Source organism: Chelonia mydas, chromosome 1 (assembly GCF_015237465.2).
Source record: "Chelonia mydas isolate rCheMyd1 chromosome 1, rCheMyd1.pri.v2, whole genome shotgun sequence".
Lineage (NCBI taxonomy): Eukaryota > Metazoa > Chordata > Testudines > Cheloniidae > Chelonia > Chelonia mydas.
Genome location: NC_057849.1, coordinates 152,154,463 through 152,182,126, shown reverse-complemented (window position 1 = coordinate 152,182,126; position 27,664 = coordinate 152,154,463). Strand labels below are relative to the sequence as shown.

General features: G+C 41.5%; 1 protein-coding gene across 2 annotated transcripts; it reads left to right on the top strand.

The window, feature by feature from the left end:
• Positions 1-27,400, top strand: LOC102935545 (norrin cystine knot growth factor NDP). Of its 2 annotated transcripts, none has more exons than XM_007064442.4 (3): positions 1-328; positions 12,073-12,428; positions 21,491-27,400. In XM_007064442.4, the coding sequence occupies exons 2-3, from the start codon at positions 12,255-12,257 to the stop codon at positions 21,716-21,718; spliced, it is 402 nt and encodes a 133-aa protein (XP_007064504.1). In that variant the 5' UTR covers positions 1-328; positions 12,073-12,254; the 3' UTR covers positions 21,719-27,400. The 2 variants fall into 2 exon arrangements, with proteins under 2 accessions (XP_007064504.1, XP_043394045.1); XM_043538110.1 differs by having other exon boundaries at positions 12,027-12,428.
• The last annotated feature ends 264 nt before the right edge of the window (positions 27,401-27,664 follow it).

Genomic DNA, 27,664 nt, shown 5'->3' with positions numbered 1-27,664 from the left:
GAGGCGAGCTTGGCTGGTGGTGTTCAGTGATTTCTCAGATAACAAGAGCTTCACATTTCTGTGGAATTCCCATTTGCCAGTGAGCTGCTGCTGCCGCTCGCCTGATTGATATATGACTGCAATGGCACTTTTCCATTTGACATTCTCTCTCCCTCTCTCGCTCCCTCTCTCTCGCTCAAACAACAGCCCTAACTTTTGTGTGTTGCAAATATAAAAGGCAAGCCATGTGACAGAGGGACAGAAGAACAAAAGCATTTGGAAGTAACAGGACCTCTCTTTCGCTCTCAGAAGAGTGTGAGGGAAGGAAGGAGAGGCACATTTTCCAAAGGTAAGCACACAAATAAGCACTTACTCATATTTTGGGTATTACTAAACTGAGCATTTAATTTATTTATCTGACAAATACATGTTCTCCAAATAGCATGTTTAAAATAAAGTGTATTCATTTAAAAAATGACTTCAGTTCTACTACCTACATCATCTTATTATTATTTCCTTAATTACACGTCTGCCTGAGGATGCCTATATGAAATCTCTGGGAAGAAAAACAGGCAGTGTACTGTGGTTTTGGATAAAATGATCAAATACATTTCTTTCTGTAACTTTGCATTGATTCTCATTTGTATGAATTTGGGAGGAAGGGAGGCACTCGATTCTGTCCTGAATTCGTAGAAAGAACTATAGTATCTCCAGGACTGTCTTTGTCCCATTACAATAGAGCTCCATGGACACAGGCAAGCCTGCTAGTTTCAAATGGAACTGTTTACTTTTATTACTACTTATATGTGCTGCTCTCTTACCAGTCATCTGCCGGAGTGCTTAGAATAATTTGAAACAATAGGCAATATTTATTTCTAGCTTTGTGTGTCATGCTTTGCAGGGGCAATTTTAATTTGCACATTATTATTTAACCAAACTTCTGGGAAGCTTTGCCATGGATTGCATAGCACTGGTTATGGATTAGGATGGATTTAATGTACATATTTGATTGGCTAAAAGCGACAAGGAAATCCACAGTGTTTGTCTTGGCTGGAGCACAGAGGGGTATATTTAGTAGTCAGCTTACCCCTTCAGCACAACAAATAATGCAGTGTGGATGTGTGTTCAGTAGCTCCAATTGGAGGATGCTAAGGCAGGGCACTGCTTTCAGTGACAATCTACAAGACCTCAAAACGCTTGCCAGGAGGTATAAAGGATCTTTCAGTACACTGAAATCATTGCTTTGCAGGGTAAAATTTCTCTTTAAGAAGAGTGTCACTGTAAGAGGCATGAACATAACTGTTGTCTATGTTCTTGGGACAAAAGAAGACTATAGCTGTGAACCGAATAATATATCAGAATACAGTATAACTGGCGTCCATTGTAATGGATAAAGTCCAATTAGAACTTGATTAAAGAAAAAAATCCCACGTAGCTGCGGAGATTCAGGTAAGCGCAAGAATTCTGGGAAGGTTGAAATCAGCAGATTAAATAGCAATAATCACACTAACAGAGATGTACAGCTGAAAATGTGGAATTCCATTTTCACCTTAATTATATTAATGAAATTACCTGGAATTCATGAAGCAGCCCTGGAAAGAAAGCTTGGGTGAGAAAAGTGTTTTACATGGGTTGACTATTCATTTTTGAGAGAGAGAGAGAGAGGTGATCAGGCAATTAGGGCATGGGACACGGGGCCAGAATTCTAATCTCGTTCTGAAGCTGATTTAAACTCTCTACCTCAATTTCCTGGTCTGTAAAAAAAGGGCATAATAGTACATCTCTACGGTACCTACCTCATCGGGGTGTTGGGAAGGTTCATTTGTTAATATCGGTACTGCTTTTTAAAGATGAAGAGTGTCATATGGCTGCCAAGTATTATTAGCAATTTGTAGTAACTTCCAATGCAACCTGTCATAACTGGTGCATGCAAGGGACAGTGTGTACTGGAACTAAAGAGCACATTTCAAGTGATAAATTAAAACAACAGTAAGTAGAAATTCACTTCATACCAGTGCTGCATCATGTAATGATTTCCTAATGGAAGCAGCCCAGATGCCTGTTAGGGTCACTACATGTGGGTATAAGAGATACTGTTCTGGCATTTGTCCTTATTTATAAGAACAACTTGTTTTCGTGGAATCTACTTTTTTCATTGCTAGTACTACTCACTTTGCTCAGATTGTGAGACCCTGACTCATGCTAATGAGCAGCTATGCACATGAATAGCTCCATGGACTTCAATGAAACTACTTTGGTGAGTAGCTGCTTACCAGCTTGAATTAGAGATTCACAATCTGGCCCATATGACATATAAATTGACATTCTCTTGCTGGAATAATGAAATCTTAGTTCTAGGATAAATATCTTATTGAGTATCTTTCAGATAAAACATAAAGGGGATTAAATAGATTTTGTTGCTACAAGTTTACATAATGAAAATGGAATTTTATTATTATGAAGCCAATTAACTATGGATGTCAGCCAGCTACTGTGCCACTCTTTTATGAGATCATTATTCAGATCATCGCCTGCCAGTGCTGCTTCTTAGAATTCAGTTTTTTCACACACCACTTAGTTTTAAACAGATGCATGTATGTAAATTACCCTTGCTTGGATAGCATAGCAATATCACCATTCATTATATCCAGTACTGTTTACTGTTTATAGTAGTAGTTTTCCATTCAGCCATCTAAGCATGGGTAATCTGCACAGTAGCAGTTGGTCTAACCCACATAGGTTCAGATGTACCTTAGGGGTCAATGAAATCACCAGGTTATCCTTGCCTTCTACTTTGATTGGTGGGATTGCAACACCATTCCTTTAGGTGGGAGGGATGTTAGGCACGCTCAATGACTCATTCAACAAGAAGTGCTCATGTAGTCAACTCCATTCATTGTATCCCCTGAGGTCTGATCACATCACCTCTCTGATTTATCTGCTCTGAAAAGAACGAGGAAGTGACAAGCTCGAGATTGTTCCTGAACCTGAATGTCTCTGACATGAGCTTGCAGTGCAGTGCTGTTGTTAAGTCATCAGGCCATTTATCTTTACAAATGTTATAGTAGATTTAAAAAAACAAACATATTTTTCAAATTGAATTGAATTGAAAATCCCTGTGCCTCTAATACCTTGCACTTTGGCCATTTTCGGGAGATAATTGGCACTCTTGGTTTTAGTACCATAGGAATGATCATTCTGGATTGGACCACTGGCCCAGTTTATTGGGTATTCTGTCTCTGACAGAGGCTAGAGCCATCTACTTCAAAGGAAGGTATCAAAAACTCTGTAGTGAGCAGCTATGTAATAACCTGCCGACAGGGAAAGTTTCTTCCTAACTTCATCAGTTAAAGGTTGGTTTATGCCCTGAAGCATGAGGGTTTGTAATCCTTCCAAAAAGTCTTTAAAAATCTTTATTGTTATAATGCTGGATGCTCACATTAGCTGTATAAATGTCCAAAACTTTCTTGAACCCTTCTTAGTTCTTGGCCTCAATGATACCTTGCGACTTGAGTTCCACAGGCTGGTTGTATGTTGTTTGTATGTTGTAAGTGTGTTTCCTTTTCATCAGTTTTAAATTTGCTGCCTTTCAATTTCATGGAATGTCCTCCTGTTCTTGGCTCGTGTGAGAGTGAATAGTAGTGCCCAATTCAAATTCTCTCTACCCTTTGTTATTTTGTTTACTGTTGTCTGACTTTTCCACTGGATGCTTATTGCATTCTAACTCATGTTAATTCCTGGATAAAAGTTTGGATGCAATCAGATTAATTCATTCAATCTCTGCGGATGACCGGATTGTCCTAATTTCCCACAATTCTGTACACGCATGTTGAGAGGTGCTGTCGCCTGCTCTGACTATGATCAGCTGTTATTTCCTTTTTATATGTGTCAGTGTGGAACATATTAAAATTTCTCAGTAATGGTATGTTTGGAATCCCTCTGATGCCCCATCTCTAACTTAGCAGAACAATAAAAGCAAGGTTGTAGTAAGCCTTTGAGCAGCTGGTAGTCTATATATTCCTTCTTTTTTCACATAATCTAATTCAAATAGAATTCGGGTAGCACTGGTACTACCACTTCTAAACACCATCAGCTCTCATCCTATTTACTGGATTTATACTGCTTGGTATATCTGACTAGAGTCCCCTTATATGGTAGGCAACATAGTCTTTCTTCTGGTATCACACCATTTGTCTGCAAGAGTACTTAGACCAGCTGATATAAGGGAAACACAGCTATGAGAAATTCCACAAGACCAATATTATTCTAGTAACGTTTTTTTTACATCAATCATTGTTAAGGTTTCTGCTGCTGAGATCTGCATGCATATTATAACTGAGCTGTAAACCACTTTAGAGTGGCAATGTAGAGGCGGTGTGGGTTATGCTGCCCTTTAAGACATGTGAGTTTAGGATTGGAGTTAATGCTCCAGCTTTGGTTTGGCAAAGGTTAAACATACCAGGACAGTGATACTTGCATCACTGTCATAGCAGTGGGATTCAAATTGAGTGGGAACTAGATGGTCCTCTTGTTACAATGCATGAATTGCTATCCTGAGCCAAATCCCGCAGTTCTTAATCAGTTTTTTATTCACTTGGTCAAATTCTTATGGACACTAATGGGAATTTTTCCTGAATAAGGACTGAGAGTATAAAGGAGTACAGGATTTGGACCCGAACATGTTAGGGAAAGGATAGAAGAAAAGGTGTTTCTGATGGCTGCTAATAACTGAAGATCGGAACCTAAAAATAAATAAATAAAATCACATCTTTCTGAACAGGCATCTAGCTGAATAAATACCATAGAATCAGAAATTCCCATCTCTTTGTAACTCTCCAAAATAAACCGTACACATGTTTGAATGCCGTCAAGCAGTGCTAGGCCTCAGGGCAACTTTTAACTCGGTCAACAGTATTTTTTCATGACATTATTATTACTATTTATTAATTGTATTACCATCACACCCAGGACCCTTGGGGCACCAGGACCCCATTGTGAGAGGCACTGTACAAATATTATGTTGAGCTGTTAGACTAAAGTAGAGGCAATTATAAAAACTAAAGCCAAAGTAAAAGTTTGGATGTGAATATTTTCACTAGGAGAACAGACACTTGTCTGAGTTATTGTAAAGAAGTGTATTCAGTGCAGGGCTAGAATTCCCTATTAAAAAAAAATCAATCCTATTGCAACGAGCTTCACCCATAAATGATGCTGTTCATTTCCTCTGTACTAAAAGGTGTGAAAATGTATTCTTCCCTTTACTTTTCCTCATTGTGGGAGCTGGATCACCCTTTACTAAACTGCCTCAAATTCATTCAAAATTAGAATAATACAAGTCTACAAGTTTAGTGCATCTCTATCAAAATTAGCACTTGCCTGAGGCTTTGCCACAAAGCTCGACCAGCTCCTGGGCTGTAATGGGAGTTATTGTATACAAGTCACTAGGGGAATCTATTTAAAGACTCCTGGCATCATGAAGGGAAAGGGTAAAAATACAACCCCTCTTTTGTCCACCAATGGTTTTCTCTGGGAGTATATTAAAACCCTCTCTACATTTCTGTCTGGCTCCGTCCACTGGCAGTGTGCCAGCCCATAGTACCCGTTTCTGGTCACCATTTCAAGACTGCAGTCACGAAGGACTGTATCTGTTTCCCACAGCAACTAAAGGATGGGCAATACCCCTGCAAACTTAAAAAGAATGCTATTCAGCTGGTTCCAGAGCTATTCACCTTAGTTTGGCCCACTTCAGGCACTAGGCCCCAAACCTGTAAACACTTATACTTTGTCTTTGGTAGTAGTATTGTTAAACTCAATGGCACAACTCACGTTCATACAGTTACGTGTATGTGTGTTTGCAGCACAGGGATCCCTGTGCTATATTTGCTGGAAATACTGCTCACTTTTCCCTCACTCCTCTCAGTGTAATATGACAGTGCCGTTAATGTTTCTAGTCCACGTGTATGCACTGGTATTTTGAACTGCAATATTAGAATAGCAGATAAGCCTTGAATCAGAAAATGAAATCTGTGAGGTTTCTTTCAATTACTGTCATAACATTCAAAGTTTCTGAATCTTCAGCATTAGAGTCCATCAACTCTTCCCATTTTAAAAAGCCCAGCATTCTACATTTACCGTTAGGTATGATGAAAATTATGGTACTGTCTCAGTACTGCTAGAAGATGTATTTCCTTTGCTAGAGGAGACGATCCTTTAGCCCATTTACCTTTCTCCTGTCTTTATTTGTCTTTCAAGCTCTTATTTTCTCTGCTCTGGCTTTTCAATTAGTGGTCTTTTTCTTATTGAGCCTTTGTGCCTTTTTCACTATTTCATTACACTGGTTTTCTGCTGGTGGCACTGAACTCAAACTGGTACAAGAGGATGGAGACTGAGGCTCTCGGTGTCCCTCACTAGATTCCTAAAGATACCGAGATGGACTTTCAAAAATCACAGTGCTCAAAAGGCTTTAATGTGTCTAACATTTTCATCATTCCAGAGCAGGGGGCTTTAAAAAGTATTTTAAAATGAGTAGCCTCTTTTTCTACAGTTGCTGGACCTGATTCTCCGTTACATGCTGGACCTGATTCTCAGTTACGCTAAGGCCATTTCGTATTACAGGGCGTTAAAATGGAAGTAAATTATTTATACCCAACATACGGCCCTTTACATGGCTAGGGCATTGTCAGTTGTCAAGTGACCTTAGTGCAAATGAGAATCAGGCCCACCAACTTCAATATATTAAAAACAAAATCATGGTAGGGATGTTGAAAAGCGGACTACCGAGGAAAATGAAATCTGTTTATTAAAACCGGAGCGGGGTAGTCACTGAGAGCAGAGTGGGCAGAAATCAGCAGATATGACCTTCACATTTGGACAGTCTAAACAAATGTGCATTATTTAAAGCAGTGATACTCAGACTGAGTCTTGCAAGCTGCAAGTGCCTCTTTAATGTGTGTCCTGCCGCTCTTTGCAGCACATGATATTAAAGCAATGTGATTTAATTATTAACCAATTGTAGTTAATAGATACTCGGTCAGCTATTTTGCGGCGAGAATTATATATATATATATATAGTAAATAAAACTATGAATTCACACTACTGTGGTTCTTTTGGGTAACGTTGATCACTAATTTGGTTCCTGAACCACTGAGGGCTGAGTATCGCTGATTGAAATGTTCTATACAATAGGTAAAATCCTTGCTCCATGCAATAAATGGCAAAACTCCCATTGACTTCAGTGAGGCCGGGATTTCAACCAAAATTTATCCTGGATTGCCATGTGACAGTGTGGGGCTAGTATCTCAGCTGATGTAAATGAGTATAGACCTAGTGACATCAATGAAGAGATGCTGGTTTACACCAGCAAGGATCTGGCCTCAGATGTTTAATTTGGTATTTGCACCATTTCAGGTTGGGGGGGGGGGGAAACTATTTAAGTTGTGAATGGAAATCTTTTTTATACCATGTCAGTTCTATATATTCACCTGTTTCATGCTGAGTGTAGCACAGCTGATTTAAGATGACCTCATTGGGCATTTTAAAATGTGACTCCAACACAGGACAGGGGTTTTGACTGCACTGCTAGGATCACATCCCTGACCATATAGAGACTGGCAGGGCATAACAATTTGAAATGCAAAAATAAATAAATGGAAAGACAGCATCATCTATTTATAGAACTAAAAAAAACTCTCTGGGTCCATAGAAGTCAATGGGCATTTTGCCATTAATTTAAGGGAAGGCAGGATTGGGTACAATATTTTAAAATATAAATGCATATTCACGGAAGCAGACGTATGCAATGACTCCCATCTTAAGTGGATAACTACTGAAAGAATAAATCTGGTAAGGGGGAAATTCTGCTGCTGCTGCCCCCTTGTGGTGATAGAAGGACCAAGTGCTGCAGTACAGTGGTGGGAGTAAGGCTATAGAGATGCTGCACCTGGGGACTCTGCAGCCCATCACAAAGCTGAGTTCCAGTAGCTCACTGCGGGAGCATACAGGGCAAGTTGGAGTGCAGAGTTGTGGAGGGCCATCTATAAGTCTATCAGCCGCATAGATCGACTAGCCACAAATCCAGTTTATGGGGGCTCAATGGGCTATGCCACTGCTGGGGGCTAATTGACTGTAACAGCAACTGTGGAAAGGGGTATGGTTATCCCATGTCCTGCTTCTATCTATCTCAATGTCTGTATAATTTCACTCTCCCTCCAACCCCAAGCCCATTTAATTGCTCTTTGCATGGGAACTGAGAATTGCACCCTAAAAGAATGAATTACGATGCAACTTGATAATGCCTATTTAACTGGCCTCTCTCTTGAAAGAATTATAGATATATAAATTATATATTATATAATTTAGACAGCCTAAATAGTTCCATTCTCACCCAGATTTGGGGCGTTTATAACTTTCCAAAACTTTAATCTTTTTGATGTAAGCTTTCCCAGGCTTAATAAAGTTGCCCGAAAGTCATTAAAAAAAAAAAAAAGTCTGACCAAAATCAGTGCATCATTTCTGAGTATAAGAACAGTGAAAAATATATTCTTTATATAATAACGAAAATGTTGTGACATTTTTTGTTTCTGTACAGCTGTAGTGTTGACACAACTCTGAGTAGTGTCTTGTCTTTTGCTGTGTACACAACAAACTCAAAATGAAAGAACCACATGGCATGATGGGATCCAAATAACTGTGTTTACTAAATATACCCAATATGCAAGGCCTCAATATGAATACAAACTGCTGCTCTGGCTGCGTTCTGCCAGCTTCTAAAACCTAGAACACACCGAGTGCCACTAGAAGGCTCACAAACTCTTAAAAGGAATAATACCAAAGTCCTGTAATACTACAGGCAGGGAATTTAAATTTGGCAGGGAACTAGCCTTTATTGAGAAGTGCTTTTGACTGCTCCGTTGAAAACTAGTTTTAATCAGATATTTTTCAGGTATGAGTTCATAGCTTTAGTTTGTTTTTTAAAATATGTACTTCTACATACATCCAAATTAAAATGTAACCTCTTGTATCAGTGGAGCTGTGTCTCCAGGATTTCCTAAGATAGTTTCTCCCCTTTTATCACTTTATTAGAGCTATATTAATACAAACTGAGAGCTATATTACCATTTTGCATGGATAGTGTGCTATGTTGGTACAAATGATGTGTAGGCCTCTTCTTCCTGTCCCCTGCCTATCCTGTCCCAGGACAGAAAGGTATGCAGGGGCCCCAAAAAGGTGGGGGTAGGGAACAGTTCCATGCAGGCTGCTGAATTTGGACACAGGAGGGCCTAGGTCTGTGTATAGTGATGACTACAGGAGACTTCAGTTACAGGTAAGTGATCTCTGTGTGGACAATGTGGAGGGAGATTCTAAAATATCCTTTTATTAACAGATTTTCTCCTTTCCTGTCTTTCCCCCTTCATTCCACTCTATTACTTTCCATGATACTGGCTTACATGAATCGTGTTTTTCTAGTTAGTCTCTGTGTCCTCCAAGCATCTCTTAAAAAACAGGGAGATGGGCCTTCACAAATCAAGTCTGAACTTTGAGTCTTAGTCATAGTTATTAACTTCAACAGTCATACCACTCTACATGCAAAGCAATGTGAAGACATGGAAGGCAGCTCATAGGTGGGAAATGTGTTGGGACCCATATAGTGGAAATTGAGGCCCTCTGGGCATATATTTACTGGGGGTGCAAATGGGGGTGTGGGGTTAGAGGTAAATGTATTTGGGTGGAGAGGGAATTTCTGGGTGAGTAATACAAGTTAATTATTTTGGAGAGAGACCTTTCCAAGAACAATATATTGGCCAGCTTGGTTATGTTAGGTAAGCAGAGGGAGCTAAGAGGAAGAGTAAAAGACTGGGTGCCCTATTCTTTGTGATAAATAATGCTCAGGAATCATCTTAATGACAAACAATGGCACATTCCTATTCTATGCAGGGATCAGCTCAATGTCTTGGATTTCGGTCATATCTTGCTAAATTCTCGGCAAATGTTTCATTGACATCAGTAGGACAGTTCACAAACAAATCTGAGTTCCTAAAGACTTTAGGGTTTTCAAGTTTTTGCTTTGCTTGTACAATATCTCTTTTTCAATGTCAATTCTCGTCAGCTGAAAACCATTTGCTTGGGAAATATCTCAAGGCAAGGGAAAGAGTTGGTGTCTGTAACATATGCAAGTTTACATTAAAGTTATCCTTCCTTTTCTTTATCAGGCAGTGAACATTGCCGTGAAAGCAAAAAAGCATTTTTTCCCTTACATCTAATACAAGAATAGCCCGACTAATATTTTTCACATTTTAGAATTACATTTCTTTGTAGGTAGAGACTTCATGTGTCCAGCTTTAGCCTGAAGAACATTGGCTGCAAACTTGTATAAACTCTGGAACAGCTTACCACAGCTATGCACTCGCCTTTCTTTACAAAAGTGTAAGAGCAGCCTCGAAGACTACACACAAACACTGAGTTCTGCAGTTCTTCAATGCCTTTCAATTTCATTTCATATTGAAATCTTTTTAACAACATCCTTTAAACAAAATAGTCAGCAAAGCAGAAAGGCAATAAAAACCCACGTTATATTATCAAATGGGCAACAAGCTCTGTGAGAAATATTTTTTTTATCACATCAACTATATCTGTTCAGAAAGTCCACCTATTTTAATGCTGCTTACCAGCTTCCTTTGCTATCTAAAGTTATGTTTAGTCCAATAATTTACAGTTTCATCAGGTTATATCTGTAATAAATATAAAATTAAATGGCCAGCTCAAGACTATTGGCTCCATAACAGATCTTTCAAGGGATTGTGATGGAGAAGTTTAGGGAAGTGTCGTACTTACCTTGTAAGGACATCGTTCCAGACAGTTTTGGTGGGGGTGCTATGTTCTGTTGTCCAGGGGATTTCTCCCATTTTCCAACATGGAACAGAAATCCAGATGACCATGTGGCTATCTGTGTGACTTCATCTGCAGATATGTATTCCCAAAGCATCGCTGGGATGTACTTGGAGGTTATACAGTTCAATGTATTTTTCAGATCTTGTTCCTTAAGTAATGGCAGGGAGAGAGTAAAGCTCAGGAAGCGCAACCAGATGAGCAAACAAGTAAAAAAAATTAAACCTTTCTGTGGGTGAATTTGGTGCTCATGAAAGTGAAGATCTAAGACCACTAACCAGAACCAGATATGCGGGTAGGTGCTCTGCAACCTTCCCTGTTGGGTATCTCTACACTGCAATTAAAAACCCCTGGCTGGCCCATGCCAACTGGCTTGGGCTAAGGGGCTGTTTAATTGTTGGGTAGATGCTTGGGCTCAGGCTGGAGCTTGGGCTCTGGGACCCACCCCTCCAAGAGCCCTCAGCAGGGGAGGGTCCCAGGGCCTGGGATCCAGCCTGAGCCTGAACATCTACCCCACAATTAAACAGCTTCTTAGCCCAAGCCCTGTGAGCCCGAGTCAGCTGGCATGGGCCAGCCAGGGGTTTTTAATTGCCGTGTAGACATACCCTGAGAGCACACTGCTAACGTAACCTCAGCTTTGACCTGCAACATCCCTCCATTCCAGTCACAGGCCTCTCTTGAATAGAGACTGACGCTTATTCCAAATTGTGTGATGGCTTGTTGATGTGGATGTCTGACCACTAGAGACAGGGATGAGACCACCAAATACATTTTCACATGCTACCTGAGCCAGAATTTCCATCTTTTAATGCAGAAGATAGATTATTTTAGTCCCTTGAAATATGCCCTTCAGCATTTTAAGTGAAGGCAGGCTCTTTCATTTGCAGAAATCCTAAATTGTGTTACAAACCATCAGTATTGAAATGAACCCACTGGAGACATTATAAAGTAAAAAGTGTTGGTATTACAGCACTTGTGATAATGAAAGTTAATATCATCATTATTAAAATGATAGAGCAGTGCTTAAAGTAACAGGGCCTTGACCTTCTCCGTCATAATCTCGTATACTGTACCTACAGTGAAAATGATGTTCATGCAGTGAAAAATATTTTGGCTAGCAGAAATCCTGTGAGCCTTATTTATGTTTGTTTTTATCTTGCAGGCTTTTGGGGGGGTCAGGACTGTAATTTATGTTGTTTTTGTTCCAGCCACATAGAAGATTCTTTGATGGATTACAACCCCAACAAAACTCCAACTTAAAAAGAACAATGACAACCAAGAGACTTAAACCAGGTTTTTCATCTGCCTTGAAAGGAACTGAGTCCCAGCATTTAGAGTTCTTTTAATACTCTACCTCCCTCTGCTGTTATTATTGAGAAGTTCTTCAGCAATGGGAAATCATGTGCTAGCGGCTTCAATTTCCATGCTCTCCCTTCTTGCAATAATGGGAGACACAGACAGTAAAACGGACAGTTCGTTCATGACTGACTCAGACCCAGGTCGCTGTATGAGGCATCATTATGTTGATTCCATCAGTCATCCATTGTACAAGTGTAACTCAAAGGTAAGTACCTGTTTAAAAAATGATACCAGGACTTCGTTATCAAGAATATTTCTGAAACCAACTAATAATAATTATTATTCTGATGTGAAATATTAGTACCAAAAAACATAGAGCAGGAAGCTGAATGCTTAGATCAGAAGTTTTGTGCTTTCTCAACAGCATAGTATGTGAACTTGTGCAAAATAGTTATCAGATTCACTTTTAAAAGGAGCAAGATTGAAGCTGAGTTGCTTGTACAATGCTCCTAAGGTTGGAATCTCAGATCACCTTTCAACTTTCCACTCAGAGGGAATATTTGATTCCGAAGAAATGAGAAGAAATGGTGATATGTAGACAGATACCTGAGCCACAGAATTCACATCCAGATCTGAACTGTCCTGTGGTGTTGGGACTGTACCAGGAAACTTCCTTGGGAGATCTCAAAGTACTTTATCATGGAGGGCAGCATCAATTTTACAGATGGGGAAACTGAGGCACAGAGCAGTGACGTGACTTGCCCAAGGTCACCCAGCAGGCTGCTGGCAGACCCACGAATAGAATCCAGGTCTCCTGAGTCCAAGTCCAGTGCTCTGACCACTAGCTAACACTGCTCAGGATTTTGATACAGCCCATTACAGGGAGGGGTCTAGCTGTGAAGGTCATCATCACTGTCCAAACTTCCTATAAACTCTGATCCAGTTTTGGTTTGGGTCAAGCTCATTTAATATGGATTGCATAAAGACATGCATTTTGACAGGCTGTGCTTGAGGTAAAGAATTAAGCTATATAAAAGTAATGAAAAAGATTCTGAAAAACTTTACTCAAAATTTTTTAATATTTAGTTTCTCGTGATTTTTGCACCTCTCAATTTTGCTTTTCCACCAAATTTCAGAGGGATCACTACTTTTGGCTTAGGCTGTTTTGCATTCGCTCATGTTTCTGTCTTTCATTTGAAATTTCAAGCTTGGAAAACTTTGAGCCAAAGTGTTATATTAGCCTCTGTATATAGTCTACATTAGCTTCTGACATGAATTATAAGTGAGGCACGAAGAAAGACATAGAGTGAGAGAACCATTACTGATCCCTTTCTCCTTGTCCTAATTTCCTTCGAAAAAGTTAGCACAGCGCGCAATTCAAACATGTGGCCAATGGTCTGACCATTAGAACTGTGTGACTAACTGATTTTTTTGATTCACTGACTGAACCAAAAAATGGGGGGACGGGGAACGGGAATAATTGTGTCAAAAGAAATGTTCCATTGTGTTTTTGAGGCTTTTTTAAACCTTTTTTTGAAAAATAAAATTGCCAAAAAATGCAAAACAAGAAGTCATTTTGAATAAAACAACAGAAACGTCATGTTGAAAATGTCAGTATTTAATTTTTTTCAGAATTGTTGTTCGTTTTTCAACTGAAACAAGTTAGCGAATTCCACACAAACTCACAAAATGTTTAGATTGACCCAGATCTGCATTTTTTGGCAAACATTTTGTCCAAAAATTTTCACCCAGCTCTGCTGACCACCCCGCTCTCTGTTGGCTGCTTGAATGGCCTCCTCCGCTCCCTGGATCAACAAAAGAGAACGGGCCCTTCAAGCTCTCCTCTCAGTGAGTTTCCATAAATGCCCACAGTTGCTAATGAATAACAAAGGGTTGCTTTATTAGAGCCGCCAGAAATACAAAGTGCAGTTCAAGTTACAAACAAAAGATGATGAACACAATAGGTTCCCAACTCAGCCTGTAGGGCAATTCAGCACAGGAGTATAAAGGTGAGGCTCCCCAGGTCTCGGGCTGGGGATATTCAGATCAGGCTATCCCTCTCCTGGAGGCAATCACATACTGGCCTGCAGATCGCCTGGAAAGAGTCTAGTCCTTTCATTCAGGCCTGTCCCCGGGTCCCCTAACCATCAGCCACAGCTTCTACTTGTCCCTCCTAGCCAGGCTGTCAGCCCTTCAGCACCTAAAATGCCCAGCCTCAGCCACAGCTCCTAGGCTGCTGCTCCTGCCTACTGGTCCTGCTCACTCACAGCCTTTAATTCCCTCCTGAGCCATGTCCCCTCTGGCAGTCCTTCCCTTTCCTGTGCTGCAGGGATTTTGGAGCCCACCGGGATTAATTCCATTGCCAGTAAGGAGCCAGCAGTTTTCATTATATTATTGCTTGGGTGTCTCTTTCTGCTATGGCCTTACCCTGTGGGCATCCTGGATTGGAATGTATGAGTTTCATAATGTTGCCAACTTTTGCAATTTTATTGTGATGTTTTTCTTAATCCCCAATGTTGGAGATGAGAGACCGCACGAAAATCTCTGCTTTCACAGGAAAGCAAAAATTTCTAGTCCTCCAGGTGGCAGAGAAAAGCCAATGTGGAGTGAGTATACTGTAAAGACTCAGAAATCAAAAGGCAAATTTAGAAAAATTCATGATTTTTAAGCCAATGGCATGATTTTTTGTGGGGAGGCAGGGCTGTGACTCATGAGTTTTCAATTTTTGAGGTTGACAATACTGGTTTCAGTCCAAGATCTTGCAAAGTTTATCGGATTTCTCTGATTGTAAATGGAATGTGTTCACACTAAATCCTTAGGGATACCAGCCCTTTTAATTGGATTATGCATTTACGGTCACTGGGATGATGTAGTGCTGCTTTCTTCTGGCCCCATTAATAGATTTATTATTTAACTATTAATAGAGTTGGGGGGAATATTTTGGCACAAAAAGGTTTTCTGATGAAAAATGAGTCTTCAAAAACAGAACTTCTTGTGGAACAATTGGTGACATCTTTGAAATTTTTCATTTTGCAAAAGCTTCCATGACATCTTCATCTATTTTTTAATCAAAATTTTGTTTGCAATCGTTAAGTTCCATAATAATTTTGAAAATGGTTTTGTTAAACATTTGAATTTAAAAGTTTCTATAAAAATCTTGTGGGAACTTTCACGTAAGCTGGAAAATGGGTCCATTTCAAACCCTGCAAAATGGAAAAAAAAAGAAAATTTCCTATGAAACTGTTTTTCAACCAGCTCATATTGTTAAGATCTTGTAGATCCAGGACATTGCTACTGTGAGAGTGACTATTCTGAAGCTACCATACACTACTAGCACAATATTAGATTCCCTTATGCGGATTGGCCTCAGAATCTGTCTTAAAATATGGTCTGATAAAATAGTAGTTTGAAATATATAGGTATGGTATGTTCTTTATATTTAGTGTAGAAACACTGAGTTTCTGTTGGATTAGCTGTGTGTTTTTTGTGTGTTTTGTTACCCCTTGTACTGTTTCTTTGTAGAACACAGACTGATAATCTATTTCAACCATAGATTTGTGTCCTTTTTTCTGTGATGGCTTTGTTCCACTGCACACCTCCTTTTCTACACAGTTCTGCTAATGGGCCTATATCCTGATCTGTGTTACCCTGCTACTGCATCATACAATCATCAGAATTAGAGATGGAAAATCCCTATTAGGTTTTCTTCTCCATTCTGGGCTAATGCAGGATTATGTCCTAAAATATATCAAGTGCTTTGTTTTCACCTTCGAGGCTGCCAGCTGGGTCCATTTGGAAGGTGTTTCTGTGACATTTAATATGTCCATTGAATGCAATGCAGTTGATCAAATCCCATTTACTTGTGACCTCAACCGAATGTTGAACACAGGCCTCAGGACTGAGAAACTAACATAGTAATACACTATATACAGTAAGTAGAAGAGACACCAAGAAGAGACACTAGAACAGGGGTGGCCAATCTGTGGCTCCGGAGCCACAAGCGGCTCTTCAGAAGTTAATATGTGGCTCGTTGTATAGGCACCGACTTCAGGGCTGGAGCTACACGTGCCAACTTTCCAATGTGCTGGGGGCTGCTCACTGCTCAACCCCTGGCTCTGCCACAGGCCCTGCCCCCACTCCACCCCTTCCCACCTCCTCCCTTGAGCCTGCTGTGCCCTCGCTCCTCCCTCCCCACCCCGAGCCTCCTGCACGCTAAGAAACAGCTGATCAGGAGCTGCAGGGAGGGAGGAGGAGGCGCTGATCGGTGGGGCTGCCGGTGGGCAGGAGGCTCTGGGAGCAGGGCCGGGGGGAGCTGATGCGGGGCTGCTGACATATTACGGTGGCTCTTTGGCACTGTACGTTGGTAAATTCTGGCTCCTTCTCAGGCTCAGGTTGGCCACCCCTGCACTAGAAGGTCATTCAACCCTAAAAGACAAGGTTCTTCTATTTTGACGTAAAGCAAAGCATTTGTTTCAGCTCATAATGAATTGAATTCCCTGACCAGTCTTAGCTTCCATCTTACCTCTGCCACCAAGACTTATTGGACCCTAAGGCACGGAATCCCCAATGACTCTTAAATCAGTACCTCCTGAATTACATTACTGTCATAAGGCACTCCTTCTGGATGTGCCAAAAGAGTGCTGCAAGTGACATCTGGGAATAATGAGGCCAGGCTGGATACAGACATACTGTAAGAAGAGTTTTTAGTGTATGGTTAAGATAATAGTGGTAGTGGAAAAAGATCCCATGAGATTTGCAGTAATCCCAGCTCGATGCCAGGCCAGAAGTACTACGGACGTAAAATTAGGACACATATTTCAGCATGTCCACCATCAGGCCCAGCCAGTCACGGGAAATGTGCAAATGAGAAATACTACCACTAATAAAAGCTTGAATTCCAAAAAGGATATGGTTTGAGTTAGGGAAAAGCTCTAGGCCCCTTTGTAATTATCTCTGAACTTGTTATAAGAACTACTCCCGCTCCTTGCACCCAACCTTCAGAATAGTTGAGTTCTGCTGACTGTAAGTTAGGGTGGGGTTTTTGCTTAGCTCGTCCAATCCCAGTACAGAGGGGCAATCATGATCCTCTCCGTCATTCCTATATTGCATTAGGAAAGTGGTACTGTACTTCCTAGGGTGACCAGACGTCCTGTTTTTAAAGGGACAGTCCTGTATTTAAGCCCTCCTGCAGGTGTCCTGAGTTGTTCTGAAAAACGAGCAAATTGTCCCATATTTTCTGTCCCCCCCCCCATCAGTACTACTGGCCACATCCAGTTGTCCAGTGGGCAACGATGGGGGTGGGTATGCAAGGCTGGTGGCGGGGCAAAGCTGCAGCGCGAGGGGATGGCCACTCCCCCTGCTGGTCCTTCAGCACAGTCCCTCTGCGTGCCAGCTCTTGGCCAGCTGGGCTCCCCCTCATCCCATTTCTGGCCAGCGCTGGCTGCGCGCTGCAGTGGCTGGTGAGTGCGGGCAGGCGCTAGGCAACAGCCAGTTACGTGTGGCCTTGGCTTCCCACCCATCGGCCCTTTATGTGCTTCCCCTCTTGCTGTCCTCTCCCTGCTTTGCCCCTTCACCCCCGCCCCCGCTCTGCTGCTCCTCCATATTTCCCGCCCCACCAGCGGGGCGCATCCCACTCCCACTGCTGTGTGGGGAACCAGCCCCCGGTTAGAGCGCTGAGCTCACCAACAGCCTGGCCAGCAGGCTCCTTCCTTCCCCCACTGCCTCTGGCTGGGCCGGCACCCCAGGAAAACCCAAGACCCTCTGGCCCAGGGCACTGGCCAGGAGGAGCCGAGCCCTGTGTGGGCCAAAGCCCCGCCCAGCGCTGGCATGGGGAAGCCTCTCCGCCCCTCAGCTAAGCTCTGGAGTGGCGGGGGTGGGTGGGGGGAGCAATTTCCAGCCTGTTCATGCCCTGAACCTGCAGGCTCCACAGCAGCCACTGGGGCAGGGGTTTAGCACCTCAACCCCCTCCCTGGGTCCTGCCTCCAGGGAACATGGGGCTGCACCATCCCCTAGGCACCCTCCCCTGCTGAGCCACCTCTCTGGCCGGGTTCACTGAAGCCCCTGCAGTCAGGTTCCCTGGGCCCTGGTGCACAGTGCAGCCTTAGGGCTTAACCCCTTCCTGCCCACACTGTAGCTGGACTAAGCTAGGTTATGTTGGTGGCCAGCAGCATCCTGGAGGTATTAGCTGCCTTTCGACACTGTGAGGGCAGGAAGGGACAAGCTGCTTCCAGCCACACAGAGGGTGGGGGAGGGAAGAGATGAGCTCTGCAAAGATACATACTAGGTTATCCCTTCCCCCGTCCTCCTCCCCTGCGGCTAGAAGCAGCTCCCGTCCCTTCCATCCCACACAGTGCTGAAAGGCTGCTGCTGGCCACATTCTGGTGTGAACCTTGCAGAAATCTGGGGGCAGGGGGCACGTGACCCTGTGTGTTGCCTCAGGAAGACATGGCACCAGGCACCAGGAGAGGCGGGTCCGTCCAGGGGGCCCAGCCAGGTGTGGACGGCAGAGAGCACCAGGCAGGGAGGGTTGGGTTGGTCGATCACCCCCTTCCCCCCATGTGAGAGAGGTGTACGGGAGTGTGTGTGTGTGTCTCCTCTCCTCATGTGTGTGTGGGGCATTTAAAGGGTGTATGTCACCCCTCCTCGTGTGAACCCTAAAGCCTTAAAGATAAGAAGGTAAATAAAAAGAATCCAACCACACAGTATTCCTTTTTAACAGGGGCTCAGTCCACTTGATTTTAATTTGAATGTTTGTACTGTGTAGTTCTGATTGATTGCCATTGAACTCACTTGAATACGAGTCATTTTTATTTATTTATTTACGGGTGTCCCATATTCAGCATAGAGAAATATGGTCACCCTAGTACTTCCGGAATAGCATTACAATATGACATGTACATGGTTATGTAGGGGAGGAGGAGAACTCACACCTGGATATTGAGTTATAAAACACCCATACATTTCTACTAAATATATACTTACTCTATTAGTGTGCTGTGCCATCATATCATTACTAATTATTTAATGGAGTAATAATCTCTATTTCACTATAGTATACAATGCAATAAACAGCTGCTGCAATTGATTAAATGGCAAAGCAAAGCTTCTGAAGTACATGCTATTTCCAGCTCATTTGCACACCTGCCAAAATATACTGGTGCTGTTTGGGAATTTAAGAGGAGTCGGTTAAGTTACAGGTTAGTCCAAGAGTTTAAAAGGCCATCTAAATGTGAATTCTGATTAGTTTTTTTTCCAGCAAAGTTTATGATTCCCATGATGCAGTGCCACTCTTAAAATGTACACTGTAATCTATAAATAGGGGCTGTAAGGAAAAAACATAGTTTTAAAAATTATCATGCACTAGGAAGCCTATCTTTCCATTGATTCCTGAGCAAAATTTTGCAGTGATAAGATCTGCAAAGTGTGATGTGATGCTTTGTTTTAAAATCACTATGTTAAATGTATTAAGCTAACTAAACAATTACAATGCAGTTTTATTGAAAAAAAGTTGTCTTTTTTGTGGAAGACTAGTATTAGTGTCAGCTCTGAATAGATTTCTTGCGGGCACATGAAAAATTCTGCTTTGCAGTTATGTTGTGTAATCTTTATCCTGTCCCCAGTTCCGTTCCCCAGTTCCATTGTTTTCTGCTGCTTCTGGTGACACCAGCAGAATTAGGCAGAGAGAGGTGAGATTAAAGATTTTGTTTTTTAGGACAGTGGAGCCAAAAATGTATAAACATTCCCATGCTAAGAACACCATCATTTGCAGGTATTCTTCACCACATGGTAATGTATCCCATGATGGATCATGTAACATTTCAGTTGAAATGCTTTTCTATTAATCATTGAAAAAGAATTCTTGCAATCAGATAAAAGATATAGTTGCACAATTAGGCTTTCTCAGGATTCTGGGGAAAAAATTAAACTTAAAATGTTAATTGGAGAAGGTTCAGAAAAAGAGCAACAAGAATGAATAAAGAATTGGAAAACGTGCCTCAGGGAGCTCAATCTGTTTCGAATCAAAGAGAATGTTAGGGAGTGATTTTATCGCAATCTATAAATACCTACATGGGAAACAAACATTTGATAACAGAAGGCTCTTCAGTCTAGTAGAGAAAGGTATAACACAGTCTGGTGGCTGGAAGTTGGAGCTAGACAAAATTAGGAATTTTTGAAAAGTTCAATGGCTTGTGTTAGACTAGATGACCACGATGGTCCCTTCTGGCCTTGGAATCTATGAATCTGTCTTGGCTAACTGAAGTTTGCTGATATAGTTTGAAACACCTCGTGTAAGCATAGCAATAACCAGCTGTAAAATCATGCTGGTTGGCCATGGTATAGGTTTAAAGTTGTTAAATACTGACTGTGTCTACACAAACTGTTAACTACTGTACTGTGGTTTGAAATAACCCTTAACTCGAGTTAGCTAACATGCTTTTAAAAAGCACCCTTTTTTTTGTCCTTTAGACAGGGCCTAACACAGTTTCTACTCTTCTCCACAGCTGGACAGCAGATTGTTTGGAAGGGAAATAAATGGGTAATCACCATGGAAGCTCTTTAGTTCTTTCCAGGTCTGTAACATGTCTTCGTCTATTCACAGTTCATTCAGTGGAAGAAGAGAAAGACCAGTGGGCCTTTAATATTGTTAGGAAAAGTCAGTGATAAGCTTTCAAACCCAGCAAAGAGTTTATATTGGTTTATATTTTCATTACATTATATCTTCATTACATTATATTGATTTACCTCTTTAAGGAGATCTTTGCAAAGAAAAGGTCTAGAAACTTACTTTAAAAAATAAGAAAGTTGAAATTCTCCTTTATATTTCTAAGGGATGCACAGACCATAAAAGCTAGCTCTGGTGACCACCTGTTTTATTAACTAGAAATGCTAAATATTAGCCAACTAAGAGTCACGACCTGATTGGTCAGTTATGATTTCAGGGCTTGATTTTCAGAGAGCTCAGGCCAAGGCACAGTTGCAGTAATTGCACATACAACTGTATTTGAAACACAAGCCCTGGCTTTCTGAAAACCAGGCCCCAAATCCCCAATGGATGATGATGTCCAGAACTCAAGGACGCTGATGATGCTTTCTTCTAAACGACTGTACATAAAATACAACTTAACATTGAACAATCTGGACTGGACATAGTCCATTATTACTGTTATGCATCATACTAGACAGTCAAGAGCCACCACCAGGTGTTTCCCAGTTAATCCTGAGACACTTAAATTCAATTACATTTGATTGAACTCCATGTCTGTATTCCTTGGCCACACACTAACACAGTGTGTATGTTTCCTAACCCTTCTCTGTTCTAACTTGCAGATGGTGCTGCTGGCTCGCTGTGAGGGACGCTGCAGTCAGACATCACGCTCTGAGCCGATGGTCTCCTTCAGCACAGTCCTAAAACAACCATTCCGTTCTACCTGCCACTGTTGCCGGCCCCAGACCTCCAAGCTGAAAGCAATGAGGTTGCGCTGCTCAGGTGGCATGAGGCTCACTGCTACGTACCGTTACATCCTGTCCTGCCATTGTGAAGAGTGCAACTCCTAGGGGGACACCAGTTGCAATGACGAGAGGGGGGACACTGCTCCCAGAAAGCAATCGCAGCCACTGAGAGCTCACCAGCACACTATTAAAGTATTCCTACAACCAGGACTCATCAAGCTGGGTTGGATATGAGAAGTAGAAAATGAAAGACACCAGGGCCCTGGATTGTGCTGATTGTGAAAACAAAGACATCCATCTGCTGGTCTGTGCTGAAGACAAAACCCTGGAGACATGAACCCTTTTTTCCCCCTGAAAGGATACTTTGGGGGGTATATTTTCAGGCTCAGCCTTTCTTCTGCTCTGGGAGTTTTGAATAAGGACTGATGGGAGGTTTTTTTTTTTTTTTTTTGCCAGTGAACAATAAAGACACAGAGAGAGAACAACGGGGGTCCATCTGCTGGAGGTACTATATTCTACAAAAGTTGATATTTGGAAGCAGGATCACTCCATTCCTGCATATGACTGCTTATTGTGTCATTTTATTCTCCGTCTCTTAGTTATATTGCCCTTCAAAATGAACTGCGTTGATGGTAAGGGATATATGTTACTTGATCTGGCAGACAAGTTCTGGACAATTTTAACTGTGGTTTAGCTGAAATTATGAATAAATAATTGAAAAGTGAACTGGATAGTGAATGAGGCATGGGAATTGTCCATCTCTAGACGGTTCAAATGATTATTTGTAGTGGATTGCCTCACAACTTGGTGGCTGAGTGACGTTTAGGAAGAAAAAGGTCATGCAGTTCATTCTTTCTCCTCTAATATCCCGGGGGTGATCATTATAGCCAGACTGTAGCTGTCACAAAATGCACTAATTAAAAACTAGAAACTAAGTACCGGTTTACAATTTAAAAATGGAGCCTCTTAAACAGAATCTCTTCTTAAACTGGGCTGGCCTCAGGAGGAACAGATCCCAGAGCTGCCAGAATAATAACAATATGTAGGAATAATTTGTATCCATAGATCTCAAAGTACTTCATCCAAAGTGAGTAAGTATCACTATCCCTGTTTTAAAGATAAAGAATCTGAGGCACAGGGGAGTTAACTGATCTGCCTACAACAAGGCCTTGGCAGAGCCTGAATCCCAGCCGTGTACTAATTACTGGATCATGCTGCTTCTCTGCAAGGGAGGATCCGACCACCAGTTGCCTTCCCCTCTAGGACCACTGTTGGACAAGGAAATAGGCCTAGCCCATGAATTAGGAGGTTGCCTGGCATGTAAAAAGAGATGATGTGTGTGTGGGGGGGGGGTCACATGGCCCCCCAATTTGCTGCTTGGCTTGTACTGAGCAAATGAGCATGCTTACATGGACTGAGCATGCTCAGTAACATCTGCTGAAGCCACTGCCCTCACTGTACCTCCCCCCCCATCGGAAGGCATCTCTGCAAAGTTTCAAAAACGGTGCTCCTAAGGTACAGATTACTTTATTTGTAGTTAAAGCTGGCCCTGCTCTTAAACATTTAGCTTTTGGGAGGTTCAGCTGAACAATAAATACCCATAGCCTTCCACAACATGGAAACTACATAAATTTATTTGGATCTTGGCTCCTTTTAATGGCGATATACTGAGTAGGATAGTCAACCTGCTACAGAATCTCTTCCCTGAACCCAGATCAACCTAAACAGGTGTTCCATGTGAGATAGTCAAAGCCAAAGAAGTAGAGAGCTCATGGCTCATAATGCCATGATTCAGTCCAGCTTCAAATCCACACTGACACCCACATGGAATATGCATAAAGTCCAATGTTACTCCAGCAGTAATCTGAACGTCATTGCACAATGATGAATAGGAGGGGCAGAGGTTGGGAGTGGGTAGACAAGTCCAGAATACAGCCCATCTGTTGTATGCCATCTAATCTGTCTTGAACAATTGCCATATATAGCAATCAGGCTTTTGGCAATTACATCACAGGAATTCCATTGAGTATGCTCAAGGACTCCCCAAGGTCTTTCTCTAATATAAAGAAACAGATTAAGTGGCCTGAAATGGGGAAGTGAGCATTTCCATGGCTTACATATGCATTATTGTGGTTGACCAGGCAGATCCAATGTCCTTGACCATTACCGTCCCAGGAGCACTATGGGAAGTAGAGACATGTGGCAGGCATATACTCAGCTGAATTCTGGAGCAGGATATAATTCAGTAAAAGTAGAAAATGATTGGGGCCAAATGTACACAGACACTTATAGATATTAGTGATAGATAGATGGTATAGACTGAGAAGGGTATCCCCTGTCTGCTGGAGAATATCTTGTCATTGATGGCCAGTTTAAAATAAGAACTCTTAGAGCTGTGGGTGAAGCGTGAATCAAATTGTTATGAGCTGTGTAACTCATAGTCAAATGCCAGGACCATGCCTGAAGGACCACAATGAGATCATTGGATGTGATTCATTATTTCATTCTGATGGTGATTCTTTTCATATCTGATGAACAGTTTGAACATGACAGATAGGAGTGTGTACGGAGTATTATCACTTAACTAGTTTGTACAAGACCCCCCCTCCTCCTTCAGGAACATTTTTGTGTGTCCAAGCTTCATTATCTAAAACGCTTCATTATCCAAAACAGGACCATGTCTCCATATTAATTATGTAGAAAATCCCCTTGATTATCTGAACCATTAATACTCTAAAATTATAGTGGTTGCCCTAATACATTTTCAGTTTTGTCTTTGATAACTACATACTATTACCTCAAAATATACAAAGTATCCCTGTACTTAAGATAGAGAATTCTGCATGAGCTGAAGTCATGTTATTTAGTTATCAAAGATATTGGAAAAATTTTAAGGGCAGCTGCTGGTATTCAGTGTCTCTCCCCTTTCCCCCACCACATGACATCAAGGGGCAGATCCTTAGCTCCACTGAAGACACTAGAGCTCTGATAATTTACACAGGCTGAGGATCTGCTGCTTGGCGCTTTTACTGTACAGTAGCCAATGTCTCAAGCTAGACAGGACTGGATTGATGAATAATACCTCATTGAAAAAGTCATTGGTTGTGCTGTTGCTCTCTCTCTCTTTGGTAAGAAGGGGGCAGGGGGAAGAATTTAAAGAAAGACTTTCACACCAGAGCCAACTTAGAAAAAAGAGAATATTTATAGTGAGAGAAAAAATTGGGATATATTTATTCCTGTGTCCCTTTTCCATCACAATGCAAGAGCTATTATTGCGACAATTGGTCTCAGAAGATATTTGTGGTTTAACAAAGCTTTCTCTCACACCCAAGATTCCTTCCCCTTCTCTTGATCCTATAGTGAAGTCATCTCCTTGTGACCTCAAAATCTGTTGCCAGGCAAATAATTGTGAGTCAATTCAAGTTTTTTTTACTTAATTACAGAGTCAAATAAATATAACAGAGTTGGGACTTGAAGGCGCCAACCCTATTTGCAAGCAAGTTGAATTGGTAAATAACAAACTGTGAGCAAAATCTTTAAGTTCTTACTCAGTTTTTGCTTAGCCCTTCCTCGGGTAAAACTCGTATTGACTTCAGAAGGTAAGGACCGAAGGCCCAGTTTTCATGTAGCATGGGAATTGTCCAGCCCTAGACAATTGAAATGATTATTAATAGTGGACTTCATGACAACTCAGTGGCTGAATGATGTTTAGAAAGAAAAAGGTCATACAGTTCATTCTTCCTCCTCTAACATCCCTGGGGGTTATCATTACAGCCAGACTGTAGCTGTCACTAAATGAGTGCCTAAAATTTAGCACCTAAATCCATATTTTGACACCTATATATCCATTTTAGGCAACTAAATAAAGTACACAAATCATCAGTTATGTGCAACGATATGGATTCAAGTGCCCCATATAGAGCAACCATCTTTGAACATGAAGGACCACAGGATTTGACTTGTGTGAGAAAATATGAAAATTAAATGACTTTTCCTTAGCATGAGATTGTACTTGATAGATCTCTGATATTTTCTGAAGGTTTGACTACACTCTAAGTACCTCTATAATAATGTTGTTCCTTGAGAACAGAAAGGGAAAGGGACAATTGTCTAGATAATGCTGAGGGGCAGGAGGAGGGGCAGGTTCTTTGCAATAGTGTCCTCTCCTCAGAATCTGAATGTGTGTGTCTGTGTGGTTTTTCTTTTTCCATTGAGGTTGACCCTTACTGAAGAAGGATCCACCAGACTTGCAGGATGGGCAGCTTCCTCCAAGAACATTCTGTGGTTTGCCCAACAGGTGATGCTCCTACAACCAAAGGCCACCATCACCTCTTTCTGCTTTCCTGTCTCATCCTCCCCTTTCTTCCTTTCTCTTCATCATGTTCCTAATGTGTGGGCCACAAAATCAGACCCCCAACAATCTCTTCTCTATCCACATCTACCATGGTGCAGTACACAGCATCATGCTAGTTTACTTTTTAAAACCATATACTATGGTATCAGCAGTGCTATAGTTCAATTTGAATTGGGTTAATTGCATTAAAATGATTTACTAATGGAGCCCAGACAGAGAAAGACACAAACTTGAAGAATGGAAAAGAACTATAGTAAAGAGCTTCATCAGGATTGTTTATGTGTAAGAAGTGCATTATAAGCCAATGTTGTATATCAGAGACCCCGTTAAAAAGAAGTTGTGACGTGTCAGAATAAAAATACCATAATCTAGCATATGTTGAGTACTATGGCCCCACTTCAATGGGACCACTCGTTTGCTTAAAGTAACATGCATGTTTAAGTGCTTTGGATGGGTCAGTCCCTATATAAATAATAACAATTAACTTAAGAGCTCACTGTTTTCCTGAAGATGTCCACAGGGACATTAATTACACTTTCCCTTGGCTTGTGAGCATGGAGAACTTTTACAGATAAGAGACCTTGAGCCTGTCTGTCTCTGCTTGGCATAATCAAGTGCCTGTGTCAGCTGTTTGTCCAATGCTAAGTACAATAAAGGGGCCTGATATGAAGTTCATTGACATTAAGGGGAGTCCATCGTCTTTGATGAGCTTCAGATCAGGTCCTAAATGAGCACTTCTTACTATCCATCAAATAACAAATTAAAACATTTTATAATCTCAGAGACAGGTGTGCGACAGGGCAACTCTAGCAGATTTGCACTGACACACAGACCGAGGTGTATAATTTTCAGTTAAATGTGTTTTTGTGAACGGGCAAGAAGAATAAAAAATAGAAGTTACTGCAGCAATGGAATATTCCAGTCTCCTGCTCTTGTGTGTGTCTTTCTTCAGTACTGCTTCTGCTTTTTAGAATCTGATTTGGGAAGAAGAGCTACTTAGAATGCTGGTGTGTCCTTTTCTGGTGTATTTCAATGCCGTTTTCCTATGCTACTAAAGTCAATGGAAGGGTTGCAATGCAGTTTGAGAGGAATGGGATTAGGCCCTAAAGAAAAGAGAGCTCTGCGTAGCAGGGAATTTGCCCTCCAGCTCTGTGCATAGGTATTTTTCAGAAAATCCAAACAGCTTAAAAAATTCAGAGTACCAGCAGGAGACTGAAACAGATCACCATGAGCATATTGAGCTCCTGTATTTTTCGTACCTTTTTTGACTCGATAGATGTTTGAAACACAAAGGTTGAAACAAAAAACTTAATGCAGCACAAGTGATTGACAACTTTACTACAGATATTACACTACTACAGATGTAACAGGTGCCCTTACAAATATGCTGTACAGAGTGTTTTAAACTAGCTGTAGGTCAGCTTCTTATATGGTGCAAGTGCAAAAAGGGGTGGTTGGAAATGTGAATAATGAGTCTATCCCTGGTATTCTGTGAGGAATGGGTCAAATTCTTTACAGGTGTCTCAGAGAAATTCTGGACAGGTAATCAACAGCCTCCAAATTACTTAGCCAGGCAGGGTGTTGTACAGATATGGGCCCTTCAGTGATTTGTGCTAGGAGAAAGCTGCTTTACATGAATCAGAAGACAGTACTCCAGCGTTCAAGGGGCTTGTTGGTAGGAATAAGCATTCCTATTG

Bases quoted from the DNA above. Each gene is read 5' to 3' on its own strand.
- LOC102935545 (XM_007064442.4), top strand. From the start codon at position 12,255: ATGGGAAATCATGTGCTAGCGGCTTCAATTTCCATGCTCTCCCTTCTT. The intron at 12,429-21,490 runs GTAAGTACCTGT...TCTAACTTGCAG, and splicing joins TGTACAAGTGTAACTCAAAG to ATGGTGCTGCTGGCTCGCTG.